Below are 27,804 nucleotides of genomic sequence, written 5' to 3'. Positions count from 1 at the left end.
TGATTCAGTGGCCTCCTAAATCTACACCTGAAAAGATCAGAACCCCCGGGAGAACCAATTCAGCCTCCCAGGGATCCTCAGAATCAATAGCCTGATTGATCACCGCGGGCCTAGGTCTCCCCACCAGATCCATCACCTCTGCGGGGTCTCTGGAACTGGGCTGGTCTCCAAGGGTGCGGGCTGGCTGTACCTCAGGCCTCACGAGCATGTGCTTGATGGGCCTGAATGATATACGTGCACCCTCCTCCATCCACTGAACATTCCCAAAGCTCAGGAGTCCCGTGGAGCACACCGACACTTTGGGGTGCCGGAATGATACGGAACCTTTCAGACCCCCCTCCGGTCTAGCAATAATAATAATTGTGGTATTCATTAAGCGCTTACTATGTGCCGAGCCCTGTTCTAAACGCTGGGTAATCAGGTCGGACACTCTTCCTGTCCCACACGGGGCTCACGGCCTTCAATCCCATTTGACGGATGAGGGAACTGAGGCATGGAGAAGCAAAGCGACCGGCCCAAGGTCGCACAGCAGACATCTCAGTGGGGAGAGGGTCTCTCTAGCTCATATTCAATAGACATTGGAAAACTGTGGGCTAAGTTGGGATAAACTCATCAAATGGGCCACTGGACAGGTGTGCAGCTCATCGCAGAGACGCAGCGGCTGCAGAAGAGTAAGAACAAAGTTCAGTAATCCAGGACATAACTGGGGCAAGCCAATGATTGATCCAGGCCAGCAGTCTGGATGCTTGGAGAGGAACGCTGGGATGGCTGCTGACTGGACCAGAAGCTCCACGATTCATTGCGGGCAGGGACCGTGTCTACTAACTTTGTTATACTGTACTCCCCCCCAAGCACTTAGTACGGTGCTCTGCGCACAGTAAGTGCTCAATAAATACGATCTATTGATTGATTTCCAGTGGCCATCCGATGCCCACTCTAGCCTCCCAATTCTTGACCTGGAGAGGCCACTTCGCCCACAGCGACGCCTCAGGGCTTTTGGGCGGTCCCTGAGCCCTGGAAAGCTTGCTTGTCTCTCCTCTCTCAGGACATCCAGTTACTTTATTCAATCGTATTTACTGAGCGCGCAATGTATACAAAGCACTGTACACGACACTATTTATTGCCATTGTTCTTGTCTGCCCGTCTCCCCCGATTAGACTGTAAGCCCATCAAAGGGCAGGGACTGTCTCTATCTGTTGCCGATTTGTACATTCCAAGCGCTTAGTACAGTGCTCTGCACATAGTAAGCGCTCAATAAATACTATTGAATGAATGAATGACACACAGACACATTCCCTGCCTAAAACAAGTTCATAATCTCGAGGGGGAGACAGACATTAACATACCTAAATAAATTACACCTATATACATATGTCAGTACTTATATACTACAGTCGGGCAGTTCAAGAATTTCACCTCTTCAGTAACTCCGGATCATAAATCTTTGCTCTCATTCTCCTCCCAGGGCCAGCGCACCAGCCACAAAAATCAACATTCACCCACTAGCTTACAAGAGTAGCAGGCATAAAAGAGAACCTTACAACTTTACAACCCGGTGCGTCTATTTTCTTGGGTGCAGGCGTAGAGGGCTCTGGAGTCCCCATCTAGGTGACATAATAGCAGAGTGTTACAATTTCAGGATACAGTAACAGTGAAATTAGGTGCATCACCCAGGACAGGGAAGGTCCTGGCTGCAGAATGCTCCCTTAGGGCCCAGGGCTCCAAGGGAATTCTAAATTCCATATTCCAGAAGCAGCATGGCCTAGGGGAAAGAGCCCGGGCTTGGGAGTCAGAGGTCATGGGTTCTAATCCCGGCTCTGCCACTTGACTGCTGTGTGATCTTGGGCAGGTCACTTAACTTCTCTGTGCCTCAGTTCCCTCATCTGTAAAATGGGGATCAGGATTGTGAGCCCCATGTGGGACAGGGATTGTGTCCAACCTGATTATCTTGTATCTACCCCAGTGCTTAGGACAGTGTTTGGGATTTGCTTATATCTGCTCCAGGTAATCAATCAATGGTATTTATTGAGCGCTTACTGTGGGCAGAACACTGTACTAACACTTACTAAGGCAGATTGTGCTGTTTGGGATTCGGGGGAGGGGGTGGCCTAGCCTAGGATACAGATAGAATCTATCTGTAAAATTCAGTGGAGCAAATGGGAATTTTTGTAGGTCTGAGGAATTTTGCACAGCTACTGTTCACCTCATTATTTTTCCAGTTTTTCCCACGTTGGAATCATCCCAAATAATCGGGCTTCTGAATGAATATCATCGGGCGGCTCTACCCATCCATTCATCAGCAGGGGTCGCAGCTAATAACAGTAATAATGATGATGGCACTTGTTAAGCGTTTACTATGTGCCAACCACTCTTCTAAGCACTGGGGTAGATACAAGTTAGTCAGGTAGGACGCAGTCCCTGTCCCACAGAGGGCTCACAATCTTAATCCCCATTTTCCAGATGAGGTAACTGAGGCCCAGAGAAGTGAAGTGGCTTGCCCAAGGTCACCCAGCAGACATATGGCGGAGCAGGGATTAGAACCAATGACCTTTTGACTCCGGGACCCCTGCTCTATCCACTAAGCCACGCTGCTTCTCCAAGACCCGCAGCTGAAACCAAGACCGGGTGGATCCTCTCGGGATCTTCCTTTCAGCAGAAACATGAAAGTTTTCTTCCTCTGCCTACAGAATCCTGAAGGTTCGTTTCTTTTTTCCACCGTGTTTTAGGTAGTAATTCATAAAGATCACCACTACCAAATTCCAGGATGACAGAGTAGGAGGGGCGAGTCCTACAATGTATCTCTCATCCTCGGCCGCCATGCGCTGCTCCCCTTCCCTGAAGCCTAATTCTTATTCTGATCAGAGAAGAGGCTGAAAACCAGGATTTTATTAAGGCTATATACATCTGGCTGAGTTAAAGCACACATGCACAAACCCTCCCTCCTGTTTCCTAATTACAGTTTCTACAGCTGGGCGTTCCTACCCCTTCACGACGTACATGATGATTCCCATGTATTTTTTACATCTTAATTTCCCCTCCTTTTTGGGCAGGTGGATATTTGCAGGAGGAGGTGCCTGTGCAGATGCGGTTAAAGCAATCAACGAGGAAACTTGCTTTTGACAGAACCCTAGATGCTCTTTCTCCCTGGGCACTATTAAACGGAATACAGAGTGCATTTCATATTGGCTTCAAAAACCTCTGCCTCAAAATATATGAAATCCCTGGATATGCCGAGCCGGTGCCGATACAGCTGAGATAATGACTAGAGCTGGTTAAAAAAAAAAAAGAGTTAGAATGCCCATTCTTTAGCTTAAAGATTGATCGGTTCATTTGGAAGTTTGGGCAATTCTGCTTCATCTGTTGCCCAGGGTGGGTGAGCCGAGAGATGGGAGGACGGGAGGGGATCGCTAGGACTCGAGACCAGGGATGGACCCAGACCTTTAGACCTTCTATTCAAGGATTCATAATTTTTTATGAAATAGCAAAGAGCCTATAATATAGAGGCACCAGGAGCAAGCATGTTCCCCCTTCTGACACGAATGCAAAATATTCCTTGTTCCTGGGCAGAGGTAAACAGAGAGGTGGCTTGACCAAGGTCATGGAATAAAGCGAACGGGAGAGCCTGGATCTGCTGTTGACCCATCTGAATAAGCAATCCCCTCTTCAGGAGGAAATAAAACGCTGTTCTTTGTCCTGTCCTGGATTTTCTTCCAAACAATAATAATGACTGTGGTAGCCCGTCACAGGGCAGGGACTGTCTCTATCTGTTACCGATTTGTTCATTCCAAGCGCTTAGTACAGTGCTCTGCACATAGTAAGTGCTCAATAAATACTATTGAATGAATTGCGGTATTTGTTAAGCCCTTACTATATGTCAAGCACTGTACTACAGGCTGGGGGAGATACAAGATAATCTATAACTTGATGATAGACTGTAAGCCTTGATAACTGCATCAGGCTCCTCGCTGACCTCCCTTCCTCCTATCTCCATTCATTCAATCGTATTTATTGAGCGCTTACTGTGTGCAGAGCACTGTATTAAGGACTTGGAAAGTGGAGAAGCAGCGTGGCTTAGTGGCAAGACCACGGGCTTGGGAGTCAGAGGTCATGGGTTCTCAACGCGGTTCCGCCACTTGTCAGGTGTGTGACTTTGGGCAAGTCACTTAACTTCTCTCTGTCTCAGTTCCCTCATCTGTATAATGGGGATTAAGACTGTGAGCCCCATTTGTGGGACGACCTGATTACCTTGTATCTATCCCAGCCCTTAGAACACTGCTTGGCACATAATAAGAGCTTAACAAATCCCATCATCATTATTATTACAATTCAGCAACAAATAGAGAATCCCTACCCAACAACGGGCTCACAGTTTAGAAGCGGGGTAATTATAATGATGGCATTTGTTAAGCACTTACTATGTGCCAAGCAATGGCAAGGTTAGCAGGGTGTCCCACGTGGGGCTCATAGTCTTAATCCCTATTTTACAGATGAGGCAACTGAGGCACAGAGAGGTTAAGTGACTTGCCCAAAGTCACACAGCTGACAAGCGGCCAAGCCGGGATAAGAACCCATGACCTCTGACTCCCAAGCCCGGGCTCTTTCCACTGAGCCACAGTACAGTGCCCTGCCCTGTATGCCTCTGCACTGTATCTCTATCCACTCCAGTTCATACTCCATTCCGCTGCGCAAAGCATTTTCCTTCAAAAACGTTCTGACCATTTTCCCCGCTCCTCAAGGAACTCCAGTGGTGGCCCATCCACCTCAACAACAAGCAATAACTCCTCACCAATGACTTTCAAGTACTTGATCACCTTTCCCCTTCCTACCTCACCTTGCTGCTCTCATAACTGCAACCCAGCCCGCACACATCGTTCCTCTGGTGCCAACCTTCTCGCTGTACCTTGATCTCGTCTAATCTCTCCGCAGACCTCTCGCCCACATCCTACCTCTGGCCTGGAACGCCCTCCCTCCTCCTATCAGACAGATAACTGCTCTCCCCCACTTCAAAGCCTTATTGAAGGCACATCTCCTCCAGGAAGCCTTCCCTGATTGGGCCCTCTTCTCCTCTTCTCCCACTCCCACTGCACTGCTCATACTTTGCTCTCTCATTCATTCTCCCTTCTTTCCCCACAGAACATGTGTATATAGCTGTAATTGATCTATTTATTTATTCATTCGTCTATTTATTTATATCAATGTCTGTCTCCCCCTCTAGACTATGAGCTCACTGTGGGCAGGGAATGTGTCTGATCTTATATTGTCCGCTCCCAAGCGCTTAGTACAGTGCTTTGCACACGGTAAACGCTCAATAAATACAATAGAATGAATTAAAAAACTATCTGATAAAAAAAATCCTTTGTGGCCATTTAAGTGTTTTCAATATAGCGTTACGTTCTATAATAAGAAATCTAATAAGAAAAGGAAGGATTATGTATTCAGCTTCAGGAATCTGCACTTGCAAGCTGCTTTTTAAAAAGGTTTCACTAGTCTAATGATAAATGAGTGATGCTTAGAAATCCCCAAACCCTGCAGCACATTTATTTATCAAAGCATATTAGGTTTCTGCTAAGCAAGCATTAAGCAATCATCAAGCCCCCTATCCATACGATACTGTCAGAAAACTCAAGCCACTGAATTGTGAGATTGAAAGTAAAAGAGAGACTATCCCATCATGTCATCTGCTAGACTATAGTACTATTAGGTTACTCATGACAACCTAAAAAATCAGGTGTTTTTTTCCTGACATTGTAACTTAGCCAGTGAACCCACTATATAAAATAAATAAATAATGGCATTTGTTAAGCGCTTACTATGTGCAACGCACTGTTCTAAGCACTGGGGGGATACAAGGTGATCAGGTCGTCCCACGTGGGGCTCACAGTCTTAATCCCCATTTTACAGATGAGGGAACTGAGGCCCAGAGAAGTTAAGTGACTTACCCAAGGTCACACAGCTGACAAGTGACCGATCCTGGATTAATAATAACAATGTTGGTATTTGTTAAGCGCTTACTATGTGCCGAGCACTGTTCTAAGTGCTGGGGTAGACACAGGGGAATCAGGTTGTCCCACGTGGGGCTCACAGTCTTAATCCCCATTTTACAGATGAGGTAACTGAGGCACCGAGAAGTGAAGTGACTTGCCCAAAGTCACACAGCTGACAAGTGGCCGAGCCGGGATTCGAACCCAGGACCTCTGACTCCAAAGCCCGTGCTCTTTCCATTGAGCCACGCTGATTAGAACCCACGACCTCTGACTCCCCAGCCTGGGCTCTTTCCACGAAGCCACGCCGCTTCTCCAATATATCCAGATGAAACTCAGGGTTTGGATTTCTCAAGCCCAAGAGAGGGTTATTTTATTTATGAAATCTGATCCAAACCAATCAAGCCATTAAAGGTGTTCACTCTCCAAACCCATGCAGATGCTGTGAGCACTTAGGATGCGAGCAGTACAAACAACTGGTCCTGACACTGGGAGACTTCAAAACCAGCAAGCCTATGAAGTCATGGGCTGTGGTACATGCAGTCAGGATATAGCCTAACCAGGAAATGGAAAATTTTCCAGGATTGATCCTGGGTAGATGCATCCAGTGACCGGTCGGTCCGCGGTCCGTTGAAGGAGAATTATCCAAGTAGAAATAAATCCCATAAAATAGCGTAGTAAACATTTCCTTTTTTCCCCACCCCTTATAGGAAGCAGCTGCCAGATGGACGAAGATTCTGGGTGCGGTACGGCCAGTGTACATTCACAGTGTCTCGATCAGTGCACCTGGCTGGCCAATTCTGGCCAGGTTGCATGTACAAATGTATGGAGTCCTAAGGGACAAATGTTCAGTAACGAAAGTGGCACAGCTAGGAGCCTGTGGCATCTGACTGAATTTCTTTCAAGGAAGGACAAAATAAAGACCTTTCAAAATCTCTCAAAAAATCCGCCTTTACTGCAAAGGTTATCGCTAAATTTCCCTTCGATAATTGGTAGCTCTGCACTGAACATCATCACCGTCATCATCGTCATCATCAGTGGTATTTATTGAGCGCTTACTCTGTGCAGAGCACTGTACTAAGCACTTGGGAGAGCACGACAGTCACCGTCATCATCACCATCATCAATGGTATTTACTGAGCGCTTACTCTGTGCAGAACACTGCACTAAGCACTTAGGAGAGTCCAACAGAGTTGGTAGCCAGGTTTCCTGCCCGCAATGATGTGTAGATGGCACCACCATCCTTCCTGTCTCCCAAGCCCGTAACCTTGGGGTTGTCCTTGACTCCTGTCATTCAACCCACACATTCAATCCATCGCTAAATCCTGTCGATCCCACCTTCACGAAATCCCTAAAATCTGCCCTCTCCTCTCCATCCAAACCGCTACCACCTTAATGCAGTCACTCATCCTATCCCCCCTGGATTACTGCATCGGCCTCCTTGCTGACCTCCCAACCTCCTGTCTCTCCCCATTCCAGTCCATACTTCTTTCTGCTGCCCGGATCATTTTCCCACAGAAGCATTCAGGCCCTGTTTCCCCACTCCTCAAAAAACTCCAGCGGTTGCCCATCCACCTCTGCATCAAACAAAAACTCCTCACCATTGGCTATAGAGCACTCAATCACCTTACCCCCGCCTACCTCACCTTACTACTCTCCTATTACAACCCACTCCGCACACTTCGCTCCTCTAATTCTAACCTTCTCACTGTGCCTCCATCTCATCTATCTCGCCGCTGACCCCTCACCCACATCCCGCCTGTGGCCTGGAACATCCTCCCTCCTCAAATCCGAACGACAATTACTCTCCCCCCGTTTATTAAAGCCTTATTGCAGGCCTCCAAGAGGCCTTCCCTGACCCAGTCCCCCTCTCCTCTTCTCCCACTCCCTTCTACATCACTCTGACTTGCTCCCTTTCTTCTTCCCTCCTCCCAGCCCCACAGCACTTATGTACGTTTCTGTAATTTATTTATTTTTATTCATGTCTTGCTCCCCCCCAGACTGTAAGCTCATCGTGGGCAGGGAATGTGTCTGTTTATTGTTGCATTGTACTCTCCCAAGCGCTTACTACGGGGCTCTGCACACAAGTGCTCGATAACAGTTTAGAAGGGAAAACAGACATTACTATGAATGAATGATTTCTAATACATAATTTATAGATATGTACAAAAGTGAGCAGGAATGGTAACGGGAGGAGGTAACGTATTCTTGCTTTCTGTAAACTGAGAAGGGCTGCTAGGATCCTAAATATTTAATAAACATGGTATAGATTAGGATCCATTCCAGAACCTTGGGAAAAGAAATAGGTTGAGTCCTCCCTGTGCTTGGTATCCCGGTATCACTCAATCGATCAATATTGATCACCCACACCGCACAGAGCACTGCGCCGAGCACTCGGAAGAAAGCGATATAGGTAGACACGATCCCTGCCCTCGAGAGGGAGAGAGACATCGAATAATATACAAAAACGAGGACAAAGTGCTCAAATATTTGAGTATGCACACAGATGCATACAGCAGTGGGGTGAAAAGTAGTTTGCATACAAGTACTGAGGTGATGAAAAAATCCTAAAAGGATAATAGGAAGAATATGGCCCGGGGAGAAGAAAATTTAATCAGGGGAGCCTTCTAGAGGAGGTGGGATTTCAGAAAGGCTTAGAAGATGGGGAGACCTTTGGAGGTTCAAAGACAGGAGGAAGGGTGAGAGTCTGGAGTTGGAGGTGGGAGAGTCAAGGATAAAACAACATGAGAAGATGAGTTTGGGAGGATGGAGCACGCCAACAGGGGCATAGTTATGATAAGAGAGTTAATAGGTGAGAGGGAGGGAGGGAGTGCCTTAGAGTCAAGGGTCAGGAGTTTCTGTTTGACGTGGAGCAGAATAGGCAACCACTGGAGGTCTCTGGGGCATGGGGAAACGTGGGCAGAACGTCAATTTAGAACATCGATCTGAGCAGCAGAGTGAGGTATGGGCAGAAGGGCCAGACTGGAGACAGGGAGGTCAGCGAGAAGGCTGGGGCGGTAGTCAAGTTGGGATCGATTAATCAAAGGATGTGAGCGCTTACTGTTTGCAGAACACCGTACTAAGCAGTTAGCAGAGTTGGGAGAAACGTTCCCCCGCCCTCAACGAGAGGGAAACAACAAAGGCCTCGACCAGTGTGGGGCAATTTGGATGGAGAGGAAGGAGTGGATTCTGGAAATGTTTTCGAGGAACAGCCGACAGGCTGACTACGGTGTTTGAAAGAGAGAGAGTCAAACATAATGCCAAGGTTACAGACTTGCAACAATTGTAACTGTGGCATTTGTTAATCACTTACTACATGTCAAACCCTTTAAAGCACTGGGGTAGATACAAGAAAAGCAGGTCACAGTCTCTTGTCTACCTGGGCTTGCAATCAAAGGGGGAGGAAAAATGGATGTTTTAACTCCATTTTGCAAATGGGGAAACAGAGAAGTTAAGTGACTTGCCCAAGGGCACACAGCAGGCAAGCGGCAGAGCTGGCTTTGGGAAATGGAGAGGATGGTGGTGTTGTCAAATGTGATGGTGAAGTTAGGAGGGGGAGAGGATTTGGGAGAGAAGATGAAGAGTTCGGTTTGCGACATATTGAGCTGGAGGTGACAGCGGGATATCCATATGGAGATGACTTGCAGGCATGAGCAAATGCAAAATTCCAGATGGGGAGAGAGGCATAAATGTAAGATGCTACAAAGATGCTATAAAGCGAAGAGCAACGGTGCTTACTTCGTAGGGCTGGAGGTGCACATCTGATGCAGGCCTTGGGAGGAAACTTGGGCCAGGGTCAATCAACCAGTGGCATTTATTGAGTGCTCACTGAGTGCAGAGAACTGAACTAAGCACTTGGCAGAGAGTTGGTAGACACGTTTCTTGCCCGCGACGAGTCGGTGAGCAGTGCTGTGGATTCTGGTCCCTCAGTGTCTGGTCATATTCCTCAAGGTGTCACGAAATCGATCCATCAACGCTATTGAGTACTCACGGTGAGCAGAGCACTGTTTGAAGTACTTGGGAGCGTTCACTACAACAGATGGTACACACCGTCCCTGCCCACAAGAAGTTTAGAAACTAACCGTTGTCGGATGATTCTCTTGACTGAGGTGCAGGGAATTGGCTGATGTCACATACCTGCTCGGGGAGCTCTTCGATGCCTTCAAAGTCCGGCAGGACTTCCTCCAAGATCTGTACACTGTACCGCATTTTCTGCGTGCCAGGCCCTGTGCTAAGCACTTGGGCTAGAAACAAGATAATCAGGCTGGACACAGTCCACATGGGGCTGACAATCTTAATCCCCGTTTTACAGATGAGGGAACTGGGCACAGACATGTGAAGTGACTTGCCCGAGGTCACTCAGCAGACAAATGGAGGAGCAGGGATTAGAACCCAGGTCTTTCGCTCTTGCCATAGGCTATGCTGCTTCTCTACTCTTAGCTGGCGAGGGGAGGAGAAGGGAGTGATTTACTTGCTGTGGCACTCAGCTAGAACGTCATCTCGGGAACAGCTGTTACCCTGCATGCCGGGCATATTTACACGCCCCGCAATCTTCTGCTGTGCTCAGGACGAAGGAGCTGAAAACCAAAATAAAGGACATTCCCACGTATTTAACTCCTCTCCCCACCCTCTCCCTCGCTTCTAAACCTAAATAGACAAGGCTCACGATCCCCGAGCTGAGACCTGGGAGGAGAGAGGCAGAGAGAAGGGGAAAGGAAAACAAGATGGCATGGGGGGAAAGGAAAAGGGAGAAGGGAAAAGGCATTCAATGGCCCCGCTGCCTCTCACCACCCTCTGCCGGCGAGGCAAAAGAAGCAACAGCCCAGCCCCGGTCCGGCCGACTGAGCCACAGCCGGACCCGGGGTGGCGGCAGGAGAGCGTGGGCCAATTGACCCGTCCTGCCTCCGCCCGCTGACTTGCTTGCTGCTGCAGTGGCGGCCCGGGCCACGGCCGCTCTAATCCACCCCCGAGGCCGCGGAAGAAAAGGGGTTTCCGGCCCGGCAGTAGGCTTAGAGTTCTGGCCAGCAACTCCCGCCACGCGTGGCCTTGGCAGGTCAGAACAGCTGCTCCAGAAACCCCAGCAGCAGCTGCTGCTCCTGTTGGAAAGGCCGGGGAGGGACGAGGAGATCTGTCGTTGATGCTGAGAGCGAGGTTCACCCTCCGGGCCACTAGTTAATCGATCAATTAATCGATCGTATTTATTGAGCACCGATGGGGGATTAGTCGGGGAAGGTCTCTTGAAGGAGATAGTGTACAACATAGGTCTGGGAACCCCATGTGGGACAGGGACTGTATCCAAACTGATGACCTTGCATCTACCCCAATGCTTAACACATAGTAGGCGTTTAACAGACACCATCATTATTTACAGTGAAGTACCACTCGGGAACCCCTCTTAGGGTCACACCTGGAGAGTTTCCAATACTCTATCAGTCTCGGCTAGGGGAGGGAGAGTCAAACAGAGGCCTACCCATTCCATTCCTAGCATGGGCAGTGGCTAGCGAGTGGAAGGCGATCGGCTACATGTCAAAACTCACCCGTGCCGGGCAGCAGCGGCATGGGAGAGAGTCGAGGGCGGAGACTCGAGTTTACACCGTGGAAGGAGGCAGTGGTAAACGCTTCTGTAGTTTTACCAAGAAAACTCTACAGATACACTACCAGAACGATTGCAGATGGAGAGCGGGGCGTCCTGGGAGAGATGTGTCTGTGGTGTCGCTATGGTTCGGAAACGACTCGACGGCATAAGACAAGACCATTCGGGAAGGACCCTTCGACCTACGTTAACCAAAGTATGCCTGCCTGGGTTAAGGAAGATAGGCCAACTTTGGAGATAATGATGATAATAATAATAATAATCGAGGTATTTGTAAAGTGCTTACTATGTCCCAGGCACGGTTCTAAGTGCCGGGTTGGACACAGTCCCTGTCCCCCAGGGGACTCACAGACTTAATCCCCATTTTACTCATGAGGTAACTGAAGCACAGATAAGTTAAATGTCTTGCCCAAGGTCACACAGCAGACAAGTGGCGGAGGTGGAATTAGAACCCAGGTCCTTCTGACTTCCAGGCCGGTGCTCTATCCACTAGACCATACTGAGATATATACAGTGCAGAATCCTATATGGATTCACAGAAAAAAGCATTCTGTTTGAGACACAAATCATGAAAGTCACAAGAACATTTCTGCAGCATCAATTTAAATGGGAAGAAATTAGCTTTAGGAAATAAAGTGAAAGCAACAGCCACAGGAGAGTCTATAGTTTGCAGCTTAAATCTCCTACAGCCTTTACCTTGTGATAAAGGAAAGACAGCGGATATCCCAGAGAGAGAGCAGGGCAATCCATAACGAAATGAGTCTACGCTAGAACTCTATTTCCTCATCTTCAAACTGGAGATCCGGTTGTCTCCAGATCCAACCCACACTTCACTGTGCCGGAGGATTCGGTGGCCAGAAGAAGAGGCCATCTGCTGGGGCTGGGCCATCAGAACAGAAGGTTCATCGCCGAAAAACCACCCAGGGCATCTATCATGGTGGATGGAGCCTGAGGAAATTTTTTAAATAGTTGGCTGCGGTGGGTAGCGGAGATTGCAATGACTACCCTGGCAACCGCCTGCTGGCATATGTGCAATGGTAAACTACTGGCATTAGGCGGCGGGTCACCCGGGACAGAAGTTGATTTTGTATGTAACATTCTGCCAAGCATTCTATCATATCCTGTCCCCTGTAGAAAGAGCTTGGGCCTGGGAGCCAGTGGACCTGGGTTCTAAACCAAGCTCTGACACCTGTCTGCTGTGTGACCTTGGGCAACTCACTTAGCTTTTCTGGGCCTCATCTCTAAAAATAGGGAGGAAATACCTGTTCTCTCTCTCCTTAGACTGCGAGTTCCAATGTGGGACAGGAACTGTGTCTGACCTGATTATCTTCTATTCATTCATTCATTCAATAGTATTTATTGAGCACTTACTATGTGCAGAGCACTGTACTAAGCACTTGGAATGGACAAATCGGTAACAGATAGAGACAGTCCCTGCCCTCTGACGGGTTTACAGTCTAATCGGGGGAGATGGACAGACAAGAACAATAGCAATAAATAGAATCAAGAGCAATAAATAGAATCAAGAGCAATAAAATGCTCAATCCAGTGGTTGGCACAGAGTAAGTGCTTAACAGATACCACAGATATTATTATTACTATTATTCACTTGCTGAACTTATGAATTTCCCAAAGCTTCCCCGTCACCCCTCAACTCTCTAATGCTTTCTCAGTTGCTTCTCAAGATGAGGTCTCGTGCCTGCGACACCATAAAACCAACTCCTCTTCTTGCGACTCTGACCTTCTCCCCTCTCATCTTCTTAACTCCTTTGCTCCTACCCAGCGTCACTACCCCTTTCAACATCTCATTCTCTGAGGGCTCCTTCACTTCTGTCTTCAGGCCTGCTCAGAATTCCCTCACTCTATAAAAGCTCTCTACTGATCCCACTGCCCCCTCCAGCTACCTATCCACCTCCAGGCTCCTATTCCTATCCAAACACCTTAAAATGGGATCACACACACCCTCTGCCTTGATTTCCTCTCCACAAACTCTCTTCAGGCCCCTAAACAGTCTATCTTTCGGCCCCTTTGCTCCACTAGTGACCAGCTTAGAGACAGTCCAAAGGGCCACTGTACTCTGTCGTCGTCCTCCTCCTCGACTTCTCGGCTGCTTTTGACCCCGTGCACCGCTCCCTCCTCCTGGGAACGTTATCGGTACTCAGTTTCACTGACTCGGTGTCAACCTGGTTCTCCTCCCACCTCTCTGACCACTTCTTTTCAGTTTTGTCCACTGTTTCCTCCTCTATGGCTGCTTCTCTTCCTCTTACTGTGCGTGGGCATTCCCAAGATTCAGTTCCGGGTTCCCTGCTCTCCTCACTTTACACGCACTCTCTCAGAGCTCTCATTCACTCACACGGCTTCAGCTGCCATCTTTCCATGGATGACCCAAATCTACCTCTTGGCCCTGACCGCTCATCTGACCTGCAATCCAGCGCCTTCGCTGCTCTCCAGGACATCTCCGCTGGCACCTTCATCTCCATACATCTAAAACTGAACTCCTCAAACCCAATTCCTCTTCCTAACTTTGTCATCTCAGTCACTTAACACCGCCATCCTCTTGTCCCAGGACCTAGCAACCTTGGGCTCATCCTCAATTCCTTGCTGTTTCTTCAGCTCTGTCATTCAATCCACTTTCAAATCTCACTGGTTCTTACTGTACTGCCCAGCCTCTCCCCCTACCAATGCATACCGTATGCCGCCGCACAGATTCTCAAAGTGATGTTCAGCTCACATCTCTCCCCTTCTAAAACCCCTCCAGTGGCTTCCTGGGTCACTCTGCATCAATCAAAAACTCCTGTCAGGCAGCTACAGGGCTCTCCAACAACTCTCCCCACTTTGCGTATCTACTCTCTCTACCCGCTATTCCCCAACTGGCACCCTTTGTTCCTACCAAGTCACCCTCCTAGCCGTACCTCACTCTCAATTCTCCCGTCTCCTCCCATCACTTCAGCCGTTCCCCCAAATGGGAACTTCCTCCCTACCCAACTCAACAAGCCTACACCTCTCCCCACAACCGACATCCTCCTAAAATCCCTTCCCTTCCAACAGGCTGTCCCCAGTTAATTACCCTGCACCCTAAACCATATAAACCTATCAGTCAACTCTAGCACTTCCTATCCTATTTATACCCATGCTCAGCAGATGGGTATGACTGACTGAATCAGCACTCTCATATACAGATCTATTGGGTCGTACGTTCAACCATTCATTTTAACTACTCCTGCTAATATTTTTGTGCTTGTCTTAGCCGTTAGAGATTAAGCTTCCTGTGGACAGGGAAAGTATCAGTACTTTATTCTGTACTTCCTATATGTTTAGTTCAGAGCACTGCACCAAATGGCTGATCAAAAATAGTATTACCACACCATCATTTACCCGGCATTTAGCACAACGCTTGGCTCAGACCAAGCAGTTGCAAGGGTACTTATTGAATGCCCAATGAGTGCAATGCACTGTACTAAATACTTTGAAGATATCATATCTAAATACATGTGAAAAAGCACTGTTTGCAATATCAAATAATAGCCAAGTTGCCATGGTGATTTTTCATTTGTCAATTGAGCAGGCCTACCTCTTCCGAAATCACGCGTGACTCAGCTTATAAATGATTGGCCACGGCCAGTCAGCTTTCTGTACTGTTTCTAGGTAAATTACATTTCACTCAAATGTTCAAACGTTTTGGGAGATATTTCCTTCTTATTCTCTGTCAAAAAAGACCACCTTAACATTTTTGGTTTTAAATCATACAACCTTATTCCACTAATCCACAGCTCTGGATCACTTCCACAGTCCACCTCCTTCGCTCTTGTGCACGAGCCACAGAGCTCTGCTGGCAGAAATCTGGATATCAGGCCGACTTCGTCCACTTCAAGTTGATCCTTGAATGCTTTAACTTTGTCCTCTCCTCTGCCCGGAAAAACAATTTGTCCACCCTTATTGATACCCACGCCCATCACCCTCACCAGCTGTTCCAGACATTTAACTCCCTCCTTAGGCCCTCTGTCCCCCAGCCTCCCCCATCCCTTGCCCCCAATGAGCTGGCCACCTACTTTACTAAGAAAATGACACTATCAGACGTGATGTCCCTAAAATTGCCCCTGCCCCTCATCAGCCTCTCCCACTTACGGCCCCCTCTTCAACTCTCCCATCCTCCTCAGCAGTATCTCTACAGGGGATTTCCGGGCTCCTCTCAAAAGCCACCCCCTCCCCCTGCGCATCTGACCCCATTCTTTCACACCTTATCAAAACTCTCACCCCCTCGCTTCTTTCCTAACAGCCATCTTCAACTCTTTGTTCTCCAATGGTTTCTTCTCCACTGCTTCAAACATGCCCATGTCTTCCCTAACCTAAAAAACCCCCTCCCTTGACCCCATGGCTACCTCCAGTTATTGCGCCGTCTCCCTCCTATCATTCCTCACCAAGCTCTTTGAGCGAGTTGTCTACTCCCGCTGACTCAAGTTCCTCTCCTCCAATCCTTTCCTTGACCGCCTCCAATCTGACTTCCGTGCCCTTCACTCCACAGAAACCACCCTCTCAAAGATCCGCAAATGATCTCCTTCTTGACAAATCTAACGGCCTCTACTTTCTCCTAATCCTCCTCGACCTCTCAGCTTCCTTCCACGTGCTCGACCACCTCCCTTCTACTGGAAACATTATCCAGCCTCGGCTTCACTGACACTCTCCTCTCCTGGTTCTCTTCCTATCCTTCCGGCTGCTCATTCTCTTGTCTCTTTCATGTGCTCCTCCTCTGCCTCCCACCCCTTAACTGTGGGTGTCCCTCAAGGTTCAGTTCTGGATCCCCTTCTATTCTCCATCTACATCTACTCCCCTGGAGAACTCATTTGCTCACATGGCTTCACCTACCTCCTCTAGGCGGATAATAGCCAACTCTACATCTCCAGCCTTGATCTCGCTCCCTCATCATTGGCTTCAGAGCACTCGATCACCTTGCTCCCTCCCACCTCACCACGCTACTCTCAGCCCACACACTTCGCTCCACTAACACTGACCTTCTCACTGTACCTTGATCTCATCTATCTCATCGCTGACTTCTTGCCCACATCGTGCCTCTGGCCTGGAACGTTCTCCCATTCTCTCTTATTGAAGGCCCATCTCCTCCAAGAGGCCGTCCCAGACTAAGCCCCCCCTTTCCTCTTCTCCCACTCCCTTCTGCCTCAATCTGACTTGCTCCCTTTTGTTCTTTCTCCCTTCCAGCCCTATAGCAGTTATGTACATCTCTGTCATTTCCTTATATTAATGTCTATCTCCCCCTCCAGACTGTAAGCAGGAAACGTGTCTGCTCACTGTTGTATTTTACTCTCCCAAGCACTTAGTACAATGCTCTCACACAGCAAGCGCTCAATAAATCATTGACTGACTCGCCTAATTAGATCTTTTCTAGTCCATCATCCGTTTTAACTCTACTTTCCTTTAAAATGTGTTCACAATCTTAAGGCAAAATAATTACCAACCACGTAGCATGCCGCAACACACTTGGGTTAGCAGAGGAACAGGTTTGAGTGAAACTAGACAGAAGAAATGGTATTTACTGAACATAAACCAACAATCCTATATGCTTATTTTCTCTGATTACACTAAAATTAATTAGCCAATAAATAATGTCTAAAGCTGAACTTTATTTGTTCAGGGACTCAAGTTAAATTTACATACTAATGGCTGACTATTTACCTTTATTAGATATGAAAATAAACATAATAAATGGATAACCATTTAAGAATGAAGTTTACCCTCTCTTGATGAAAAGTCTAAAACTGAAGCAGTCAATGAATCTACTTCTCCTACTCTAGGCAATAAAGCTAATCCCAGGAAAGGATGATAAATGTAAATCATTTCAGAGCGGCACGCTAATAGCAGACCATCTGGGATGTTCTTCTAAAGAATTACACGGAAGCTGATGGAAGAGAGCAGTTCACTCGCAAGGCTTCTTGCTGTGTGAGTCGGAATCAGAAGGGCAGCAGTTGAGCCCGGAAAGGTGCTTCCCCATCCTTCCGTGGCCCTGTCGGTATCTTCTTGGTTTCATTTCCGGTTCGATAACCAGGACAGATTCTACCGATCAGTCACCTCGATATGACTCTACGCTTGGAGATGTTGGCTCCTCTGCAATCCAGTCACCCAATTAACTGTGGGCCTTGCCGCCTCGGAGCTGTTGGATCTCGGTCGGACTCCCAGACATTCGCTCTTTCCCCGATTCCCTGCTCTTCACGTCTGCAACCCTTTCATGGTGGGGGCAGAACAAACCCCCTCCTGCCCCCACTCTCTGGGAGACCATGCTAATCTAAAAAATGAGGATGAAATACCTGTTCTCCCCGCCCCTTAAGCTGTCAGCCCCAGGGGGGTCAGGGGCTGTCTCTGACCTGATTACCTTATATCTACCCTAATAATGATTAATAATAATTGTGGTATTCATTAAGCGCTTACTATGTGCCAAGCACTGTGCTAACTGCTGAGGGCAGATACAAGATAATCAGGGCCCACACGGGGCTCACAGTCTAAATAGGAGGGAGAATAGGTTTGGGGATCCCCATTCTGCAGATGAGAGAACCGAAGCACAGAAAAGTGAAGTGACTTGCCCCAGGTCACACAGCAGACAAGCGGTGGAGTCAGCATTAGAGCCCTGGTCCTTTGACTCCTAAGCCCGTGCTCTTTCCACCTAGGCCATGTTGCTTCTACAGTATTTAGTAGGTACGTGTACATTCTGTTTAGAAAGCGCTCAGTATGGTGCTTGCAATTAGTAACTGCTTAACAAGTACCACAGTTTTTATTATCATTCTAATTATTCCCCAGTTGCTCCGAGACTGAGCTGAGCCTGAACTCCTGGCTGCGGGATGGGCCCCCAGCCCAGGATAGCTCTTTGAACAGTTCCATCAGGGTCATTTATGGGCCAGGGTCTACATCAAATAGCAAAATCAGACCGGGAACGACAAAGTTCTGCAACTATAATCAGTCTCCCAGCCACGAAGCTATGTTCACCTTAACATAGTTACTACACAGAGGGGGACGTGAGAGGAGAACGGGTAACAGCAGAATAACCAAACACCTGCTATTTGAAGAAAGGGAACTTGGAAACAGAAAGCCAGGAGGACCTAGAAAGTATAATAAGGCCAAGAAACAACGCTTCAGGAAACGATGCATCCCGGATGAAAACTGCGAGTCGGCTAATAATATAATAATGATGATAATTACGGTATTTGTTAAGCGCTTACTATGTGCCAGGCACTGTAGTAAGCTCTGGGGTTGGTTACAAAGCAAATCGGGTTGTCCCACATGGGGCTCACAGTCTACTGACCAGGTACTAGAAACATTAAGCAGGGGACAGGATTTTTGTGTGCTCACTTTGGCCGGGCCTGTGGATTCCACTTTGGCCTTCTCAGCTGCACAGGTACTCATAGCTGATCCTTACCATCAGAGTTGTCTTCTCTGAATATGAAGCACGGCACAGAAAGAATGACTTTGAACAAAAAGACTTCTGCACATCTAATTTCTATAAATCTGCATAGAGGAAAAGAACTCAAAACTGTTTCTAAAAAGATTATTTTGTGCTATTTTGCTCACAGGAAAAAGCTGCTGCCCCCTTTTTTTTTTTTTTTTGGTTACTTGGAAGAATATCTCTTGGTTTAACTGAAATGTTGTGACAAATATTGCCTGTGTTTATGTACTGGAATCGGAAAAACTATCATGTAATCTGTTATCTTCAAGTTCCTCAGACTTTGAATTTCACAATATTTTGTCTTTTTTTCTTTAATAAAACTTCATGAGTTTGAGAATGAGGAACTCGGCTAAATATCGATTACTTCTGATAGAGTAAATGGCTGTTATTATTCAAATCATTCAGCTGTGAACAAAATCAGATTTTGGGGGAAGTTTTATGAGGTTACCCCATTTTCACTAGAAGACCATTTATAATTTGAAAACTCGGGAAATCCCAACTTAAATTTCCTTTTCTTTTATGGCTTCTCGATTTATCTCGAAACCGTAAGCTCACTGTGGGCAAAAATGTCTACCAACTCTTTTGGATTGGGCTCTCTCGAGTGCTTAGTACTGTGCTCTGCACACAGTAAGCGCTCGATAAATACCACAGAATGACGTCCTGAGACAAATTTACCTTCACTTTATTCTCCCTCACTGTTTCTTTCAATGAGTCAGTGTGTTCAATCTGATTATATTGAATCCACACCAATTAATAGCCCAGTGCTATGGTAAATTGTAGGTGCTTAACCAATACGTAATATATTACACATATTGACAGCCTCATGAGGGACAGTATCTGTTTCTAATTCTCACCTGTATACTCTTCCTCAGCCCTTAGCACAGTGCTCTGCACCCCGTAAGCACTCAAAAATACTATTACATTAAATAGACATATCCATATTTCATTTTTTTCCCTCAAAATCAGTTCCTCTTTGCTATCATTTGTTTCTGACCCTCTGATCACCATTTGGGAAACTCATAATGGTCCCCCCGTTTAGACTGTGAGCCCATTATTGGGCAGGGACTGACTCTGTTGCCGAACTGTACATTGCAAGCGCTTAGTACAGTGCTCTGCACATAGTAAGCGCTCAATAAATACTATTGAATGAATGAATGTAAGCTTCAAGTAACTGGTTGGGGCAGAGATGGGGCTGAACTAGCAGAGGAGCGGGAGGAGAGGGAATTGATTTCCCTACAGTGATTGGAAGGAACATCTCTCTGGGTTTAAGGGATCCAAGGGATCCAATAATATACCAACTCTCTAATATGGGACTCTCCCAAGTGTTTAGTACTGTGCCCTGCACATGGTTTAGTGTTTAATAAACACTGATTGATTGACTGATTTCATAATAGATACCCCAACAGAACGATGACTAGATGCCAGCAAGAGGGAGCAGTGAAATGACGCAATTACCACCACCTAATCTTCTAACTTCTTAAAGATGGTGATGACGGTGGTGTCCTTGAGGATTAGATTCATTCATTCATTCAATAGTATTTATTGAGAGCTTACTATGTGCAGAGCACTGTACTAAGCACTTGGAATGTACAAATCGGTAACAGATAGAGACAGTCCCTGCCCTTTGACGGGCTTACAGTCTAATCGGGGGAGACGGACAGCCAAGAACAATAGCAATAAATATAATCAAGGGGATGAGATGACCTCTTGTGGACTTTGCGTGAGCCAAGGAAAAACGTATACCTACTTAAGCAACGTTGCTGGTAGCTCCAGGCTTGTAGGGTTGGCCCAGGTTTAGGAATTTTGCTATTTTCCCTGGCCCTGGCTGACTTCCTCAATAGTTAGAAAAAGAGCCACGACTGTTAAAGTTAGTAGATTCACTCTGTTTTACGGGGTCTGACGTTCAAGAGGTGGTTGTCACGTCTGCAGCATTCTCACATTATCTGTGAGAAGCCTGGAGCTATCTGTTCTCTTCTGCTGTGTGGAGGAAACGTGTCCACGAACTCCCCCAAGCACTTAGTACAGTGCACTGTACAGAGTATGCTCTCGATAAATACCACTGATCGATTGTGATAGTACATCCAGGGTCATATGTCTTCTTTAATGATAATCTACATAGTCTTGGATCTCTTCAGCACTGGTTTAGCGAATAATCTCAGCTCTGCCGCTTGCCTGCTTTGTGACCCTGGGCAAGTCACTTAATTTCTCTGTGCTTCTGTTGCCAGATCTGTAAAGTGCCAAATAAGACCGTGAGCCTCGTGTGGGATAGGGACTGGGGCAAACCTAATTATCTTGAATCTACCCCAGTGCTTAGTACAGCATCTGGCAGATAGTAAACTCTTAACAAATACCATTTTTAAAAAAACTGTTTCCCGGTTCTCTTTCTTCAAATAGCAGGTTGCTTAGGTACCCTGATGTCACCCGTTCTCTTCTCATGTCCCGCTCTGGGTAGTAACTGTGTTGAGGTGAGCATAGCATCAAGGCTGGGAGACTGATTATAGTTGCAGAACTCTGTGGCTCCCGATCTGATTTTGCTATTTGATGTAGACCCTGGACCATAAACGACCCTGATGGAACTGTTCGAAGAGCTATCCTGGGCTGGGGGCCACCCTGCAGTGATAAACAACTGGGAGAGTTCAATATTATAGAGTTGGTATACTGTTGGCCGCGGGCTTCTGCAATTACCATATTGTGTGCTAATTTCAAGTAATGTCCGATTGATGACAGTCCCCCTGAATTTCAGTTGCCCAGTACAGGTGTACGCCTGGTGCCGGCTGACTACAGTATGTAAAATTGAAGCTAAACTGTGCCCTAATGTAGCCTTTTACCCTCTACCCCTTGGATCCGTAAACCCAGACAGATGTTCCATCCGATCCCCAAAGGGTTCTGCAGAGGCGATGGAGATTCCCTAATAACCTTCCTCTTCAGGTTGAGGCTTTCACCTAGAATTCTATCACACGCATGGATCTCCTTCAGTCTCTGGATTTGCACTTCGTCCTTCTCACCGTACCTCCATCTCATCTATCATCTCACTGCCGACCCCTCGCCCACGGCCTGCCTCTGTCCTGCAACGCCCTCCCTCCTCAAATCCGACAATTACTCTCCCCTCCATCAATGTCTTACTGAAGGCACTTCTTCTCCAAGAGGCCTTCCCTAAGCCCCCACTTTCCTCTTCTCCCACTCCTTTCTGTGTCGCCCTGATTTGCTCCCTTTGTTCTTCCCCTCTCCCAGCTGCACAGCACTTACGTACATACCTGTAATTTATTTATTTATATTAATGTCTGTTCCCCGCTCTAGACTTTAGCTCGTTCCAGAAAGGGAATGTGTCTGTTTATTATTGTATTGTACCCTCCTAAGTGCTTAGTAGAGTGCTCTGCATAGAGTAAGCGCTCAATAAATACAGTTGAATGAATGAATGAATGAATGAATGAACAGGAGCAGCATGGAGCAGCACGGCACAGGGGATAGAGCGCGGGTCTGGGAGTCAGAAGGTCATGGGTTCTGATCGCAGGTCTGCCACTTGTCTGCTGTGTGGCCTTGGGCAAGTCACTTCATTCTCTGTGCCTCAGTTACCTCATCTGTAAAATGGGGGTGAAGACTGTGAGTCCTATATGGGACAGGTACTATGTCCAACATGATTTGCTTGTATCCAACCCAGCGTTTAGTACCGTGCCTGGCACAAAGTAAGCATTTAATCAATACCATCACTGTCATTATTAGTATGATTAAAAATGTACCTGGAACTGGATGTTCTCATTGATGTCAGGCACCCGGAACTGTTCCAGAAATTCCTCATTTTCACTCCAGAACAAGCGGATGTCAGGGATGTTATACAGGATCATGGCCAGCCTCTCCAATCCCAGGCCGAATGCCCATCCAATCTTCTCCGAAGCCCCAGCTTCAATTTGGGAAGAAAAAACAGAAGGTTAGGGATGGGCTATGGTGATACTTACATACATTTTTCCTCGTAATTTACCAGAAGCAGCGAACGGAAAAATTTAACAATGAAAGTTAGGTGAGTCACTTTCTAGATACAGGTACCCATCATGTGATGGAATTGGAGGCATGGGGTTGGGGGTGGAAAGAAAGGTGGCCAAAAGTGTGCAGGTGTTTGATAATTAAATAGCCACCTTACATGACTATTAAGAACAGTTAAGAAATATTGGCACGGGGGATCTTTTTTTTCTTAATGGCATTTGTTGAGCACTTATTATGGGTCAAACATTGTTCTAAGCATTGGAGCAATAATAACAATAATAATTCTGGTATTTGTTAAGCACTTACTGTGTGCCAGGCACTGCACTTTGCACTGGAATGGAAACAGGCAAATTGGGTTGGACACAGTCCCAGTCCCACGTGGTGCTCACAGTTTCAATCTCCATTTTGCAGATGAGGAAAGTGAGGTACAGAATTGAAGTGACTTGCCTCAGGTCACACAGTAGACAAGTGGCGGGGCCAGGATTAGAACCCAGAACCTTCTGACTCCCAGGCTCATGCTCTATCCACTACGCCCTGGGTAGATACAATTAATCAGGTTGGATATATTTTCTGTCACACTTGGGGCTGACAGTCTAATTGGGAGGGGGAACAGGTTTTTGAACCGCCTCACTGTGCCTCGCTCTCGCCTGTCCCGCCGTCGACCCCTGGCCCACGTCCTACCTCTGGCCGGGAACGCCCTCCCTCCTCACATCCGCCAAATTGGCACACTTCCCCCCTTCAAAGTCCTACTGAAAGCTCACCTCCTCCAGGAGGCCTTCCCAGACCGAGCCCCCCTTTTCCTCTGCTCCTCCTCCCCTCCCCATCGCCCCGACTCCCTCCCTCTGCTCTACCCCCTCCCCACCCCATGGCACTTGTGTATATATGTGTACATATTTATTATCCTATTTATCTTATTCATGATGTATATATACGTATATAAAATTCTATTTATAATGATGCTATTGATGCCTGTCTACTCGTTTTGTTGTCTGTCTCCCCCCTTTTAGACTGTGAGCCCGTTGTTGAGTAGGGATTGTCTCTGTTGCCGAATTGTACTTTCCAAGCACTTAATACAGTGCTCTACACACTGTAAGCGCTCAATAAATATGACTGGATGAACTGAATGAATGAACGAATCCCCATTTTACAGTTGAGATAACTGAGGCATAGGGAAGTTAAATGATTTGCCCAAGGTCACATAGTACACAATTAGCAGAGCCAGGATTAGATCCCAAGTCCTTTGATTCCAGGCCCATGCTCTTTCCACTAGGCCATGCTGCTTTTTGAATTCCATGGCCCATCTCTTCTACAGAACACTGCTTTCTGGCCCAAGCGTTTTCTTCAATCCTACAGTTCCTCAGCCTTTAACTCATCATCATCTTCACCATCATTACTCTAAGTATTTATTATTTCTGCAAAACAATTCTCACGAGCCCTCCCTTCTGGTCTGGCAAAGCCCCCAGATTTCCTCTGGTTCCAAAAGGTTCAGCAACTTATCATACTGACTGGCTTCTCCCGATAAATTCTTGGGCAGAGGCCCAAGTTATCTAGGTGATTCATCACCGTTTGCAAATAGATGAGCAGCAAAGATGTTCATTACTTTATCTCAAACTAGAGTTTGGGGGTCCTTAGGGTGCTTCGGCAGGGTCTGAGGGGGTTGTGGAAACTGGAACGGGAGTTTGGGCAACATTGTTATAACACCTCTTTCCCACTGATTAGCACTGCTTTGCCTCTGAATTTCCTCCCCTGCCGCCCTTCTCCCTTATCATCTCCTGCCCCATTTTTCATCATTATTGGATTATTCTTTTCTAGCCTCTAACTCTTTGTCTACTTCTGGGAGGAACAACAACAACAAAAGAGATATTACCGCTGAGATGCGTGGAGGTCTTGATACATTTCCATGTTTGGGGAAAGTTGGGTATGAAGGGCAGAGGGAGTCGAGGGAGCAGTCTGTGTGATGAGGAACTTGCAACGAATGATAATTATGGCACTTGTTAAGCATTTCTTATGTGCCAAGCACTGTACTAAATACCGTGTCCAACCCACAACTTGCCACATATCTGTATATCTAGTTCTTTTGGATGGGAAGTGAGGAGAGAAACAGGGAAAATCAACCATAGCTTAGAAGGAGGGAAGAGGGAACCAGTTGGTAAAATAACGTGACCAACCAGGGTATGATGGGACACAGTGTGACTTGGGGAGGCTTCAGTTACTTGCTGTAGACCTCTTGCTCATGTCCTTCCCACCTCATTCCACCTGGAACTTGCTTCCCCATCTTCAATCACATTTCCTCCAGAAGGCCTTCCCTGAATAAACTCTCATCTCTCCACCCTAAACCCCCGGCTTGCAACCTCAGCTTCGCACTTACTGTTTGTATTGTCCTCCCGGTTGTACTTACGTACATGCCTTTAGATTTCTACCGGGAATTTTATGTTAGTGTCTGCCTCCTTGGCTAAACCGAAAGCTCCTTGAGGGCAGGAGTCATGTCTCACTGTGCTTTGCTCTGGTCTCTCTCTGCCACCCTCTGGCTCAATCCCGCCCTCATCCTTCAAAATCAAATCTCCTTCAGGAAGTCTCCTTTAAAGCATCACCTATGCACTTGAGTCCTCACCAGCTGAGCACTTAGGTACTCCTCCCACTTCCTCCCTCCCCCTCACATCACTTATGTCCGTTTCTGTAAATTCTGGTGCTTCCCCACCCCGGTTATTTATTTTAGTGTCTCTAAAATACAGGCCGCTCCAAAGCAGTCCCCTTCTCCGTTGTAAACCCCACAGGCTCTGGAAAGAAGAGGAGGAGGTGCCTAGTCAGAGCTCGAACACCGTTGCCTGTGCCCCTGCCAAACCAAAGGCTTCGTGGATATAGCGCGGGCCTGGGAGTCGGAAGGACCTGGGTTCTAATCCCAGCTCTGCCACATGTCTGCTATGTGACCTTGGGCAAGTCACTTAACTTCTCTGGATCTCAGTTACCCCATCTGTAAAATGGGGATTAAGACTGTGAGCCCCCCGTGGGACGTGGACTGTGTTCAACCTGATTAACTTGTATCCACCCCAGCACTTAGAACAGTTCTTGGCACATGGCAAGAGCCCAACAAATGCCATTAAAAAAAATTGTTATAAACTCTAGGATCAAAAGAAAAAAAAAAGGCATTCTCAATTATCCAGGCTTTAACCACCAGTCTTAATTCCTTGCAGGAAGGAAAATTTAGCTAATAAAAATCAGATTCTTCTCCTTCTCCCACCTCTCCTCTTCTCACATGTCTCCTTCTCCCTGCCCCTCCCCTCTGTCCCACCTCTTCAGGATTAACAGATTTCCACTCTGGCTGTTCCATTTTTCAGTCCCAACTAGCGCCTTTTCAGGCAAACCTGATTTTATCTCAACTCCTCCTCAATCCATCTAGAGATTCTGGAAATAGAGTGGATTCTTTTGAGGGGGAAAGGGGGAGGGGTCTCTGAGCCTGTTATCCAGACTCGGTAACTAAGGAACACCCAGGGCCTCTACAAATTATGATGAACGAGGCCTAGGAAAGAAAGTGCTGCGTGGAGTCCCAGTAAGCAGAATGTTAATCAAGTAATGTTAAAAAAAAAAAAAAAGCAACAAACACTCTCATGCACTGAAATGCTCTCTTCATCTGCAGCAAAATTCCTCCCCCATCTCCATATAATTGATATATATGGGTTTCCCCATACAATCTGGTTCAAATTCCCTTGTAAAAGGAAAACGGCACCAGGCATCTTTGAATGCTAAACAACTCACTGATCAGAACTCCAGGCAAAAAAGTAAACATTTATTTATCGACTTAAGGGGAAAAAGTCCTCTTGTTCTCTCCCATCGAATCCAACCCTATCTTCCTTTTGGGGAGAGATTTTATCATCCGGTTAACTGCTTTCATAAAATACTACTGTGAGGTGTGTCGGAGTCTGCTCTGTTCTCTCTACTTCAAAAATCAAGTAAGGAACTTTCAGTAAAAAATGATTTATTAGCATCATCTTGCCTTGTGCAGATATAGCACTAATATAGCACTGCAGAGGTAGGTTAATGAATTACTGAGAGTTTTGGATGAGATTTCCATTTCCATACTTATAGCTGCTCGGTGTTCAACCGTGAGTGTGTTGATAATTAGCTTAAGTAACCAATCGAAAAGAATTGCTGTTTTTTAAAGAAGTCCAAGGAAAGGGGAGGTAAGAAGGGAATACTGCAAGCAAATGGGGAACAAATATGATGAGAAAATAGCAATACAGCCATGGCGATGCGATTTTCAGAGATTATTTTTAGCAAACAAAAGGCTTAACTCAGAATAGCAATTTTGTGCAGGGGTGGCCTGGAGAACCGTTCCACTGGGCCGGAGCGTCAAGGACTAAACCTTGACCTCCTGCCCAGTAGTCAACCAATCAATGGTATTCAATCAATGGCGTAATGGCTAGAGCACGGGCCTGGGGATCAGAAGATCATGAGTTCTAATCCCTGCTCCGCCACTTGTCTGCTGTGTGACCTTGGGCAAATCACTTCACTTCCCTGGGCCTCAGTTACCCAGTCTGTAAAATGGGGATTGAGACTGCGAGCCCCACATGGGACAGGGACTGTGTCCAACCCGATTTGCTCGTATCCACCCCAACGCGTAGTATATTGCCTGGCACAAAGTAAGCACTTAACAAACACTATTGTTATTATTATTATTATTGTTGTTGTTCATTGAGTGCTTACTGTGTGGAGATCACTGTACTAAGTCCTTGGGAGAGTACAGTAAAACGAATTAGCAGATAAGTTTCCTGCCCCCAAATGAGCTTACAGTCTTGAGGAAACAGAGG

General features: G+C 46.9%; 1 protein-coding gene and 1 non-coding gene across 2 annotated transcripts in view; one reads left to right on the top strand and one right to left on the bottom strand.

The window, feature by feature from the left end:
- Nucleotides 1-27,804, bottom strand: part of FARS2 (phenylalanyl-tRNA synthetase 2, mitochondrial) — a 281,243-nt gene that overhangs the window by 129,913 nt on the left and 123,526 nt on the right. Inside the window, exon 6 of the mRNA XM_029053621.2 lies at nt 22,759-22,919. Coding sequence (XP_028909454.1) covers nt 22,759-22,919 — 161 coding nt within the window. The remainder of the gene's footprint in view (nt 1-22,758; nt 22,920-27,804) is intronic.
- LOC114807731 lies at nt 11,371-11,508 on the top strand. Its single transcript, XR_003755806.1, has one exon. It is a non-coding gene; the product is annotated as a small nucleolar RNA SNORA7 (small nucleolar RNA).

This window comes from Ornithorhynchus anatinus, chromosome X3, assembly GCF_004115215.2.
Source record: "Ornithorhynchus anatinus isolate Pmale09 chromosome X3, mOrnAna1.pri.v4, whole genome shotgun sequence".
In the NCBI taxonomy this organism is placed as follows: Eukaryota; Metazoa; Chordata; class Mammalia; order Monotremata; family Ornithorhynchidae; genus Ornithorhynchus; species Ornithorhynchus anatinus.
This window is presented reverse-complemented; position numbering and strand designations above follow the sequence as displayed.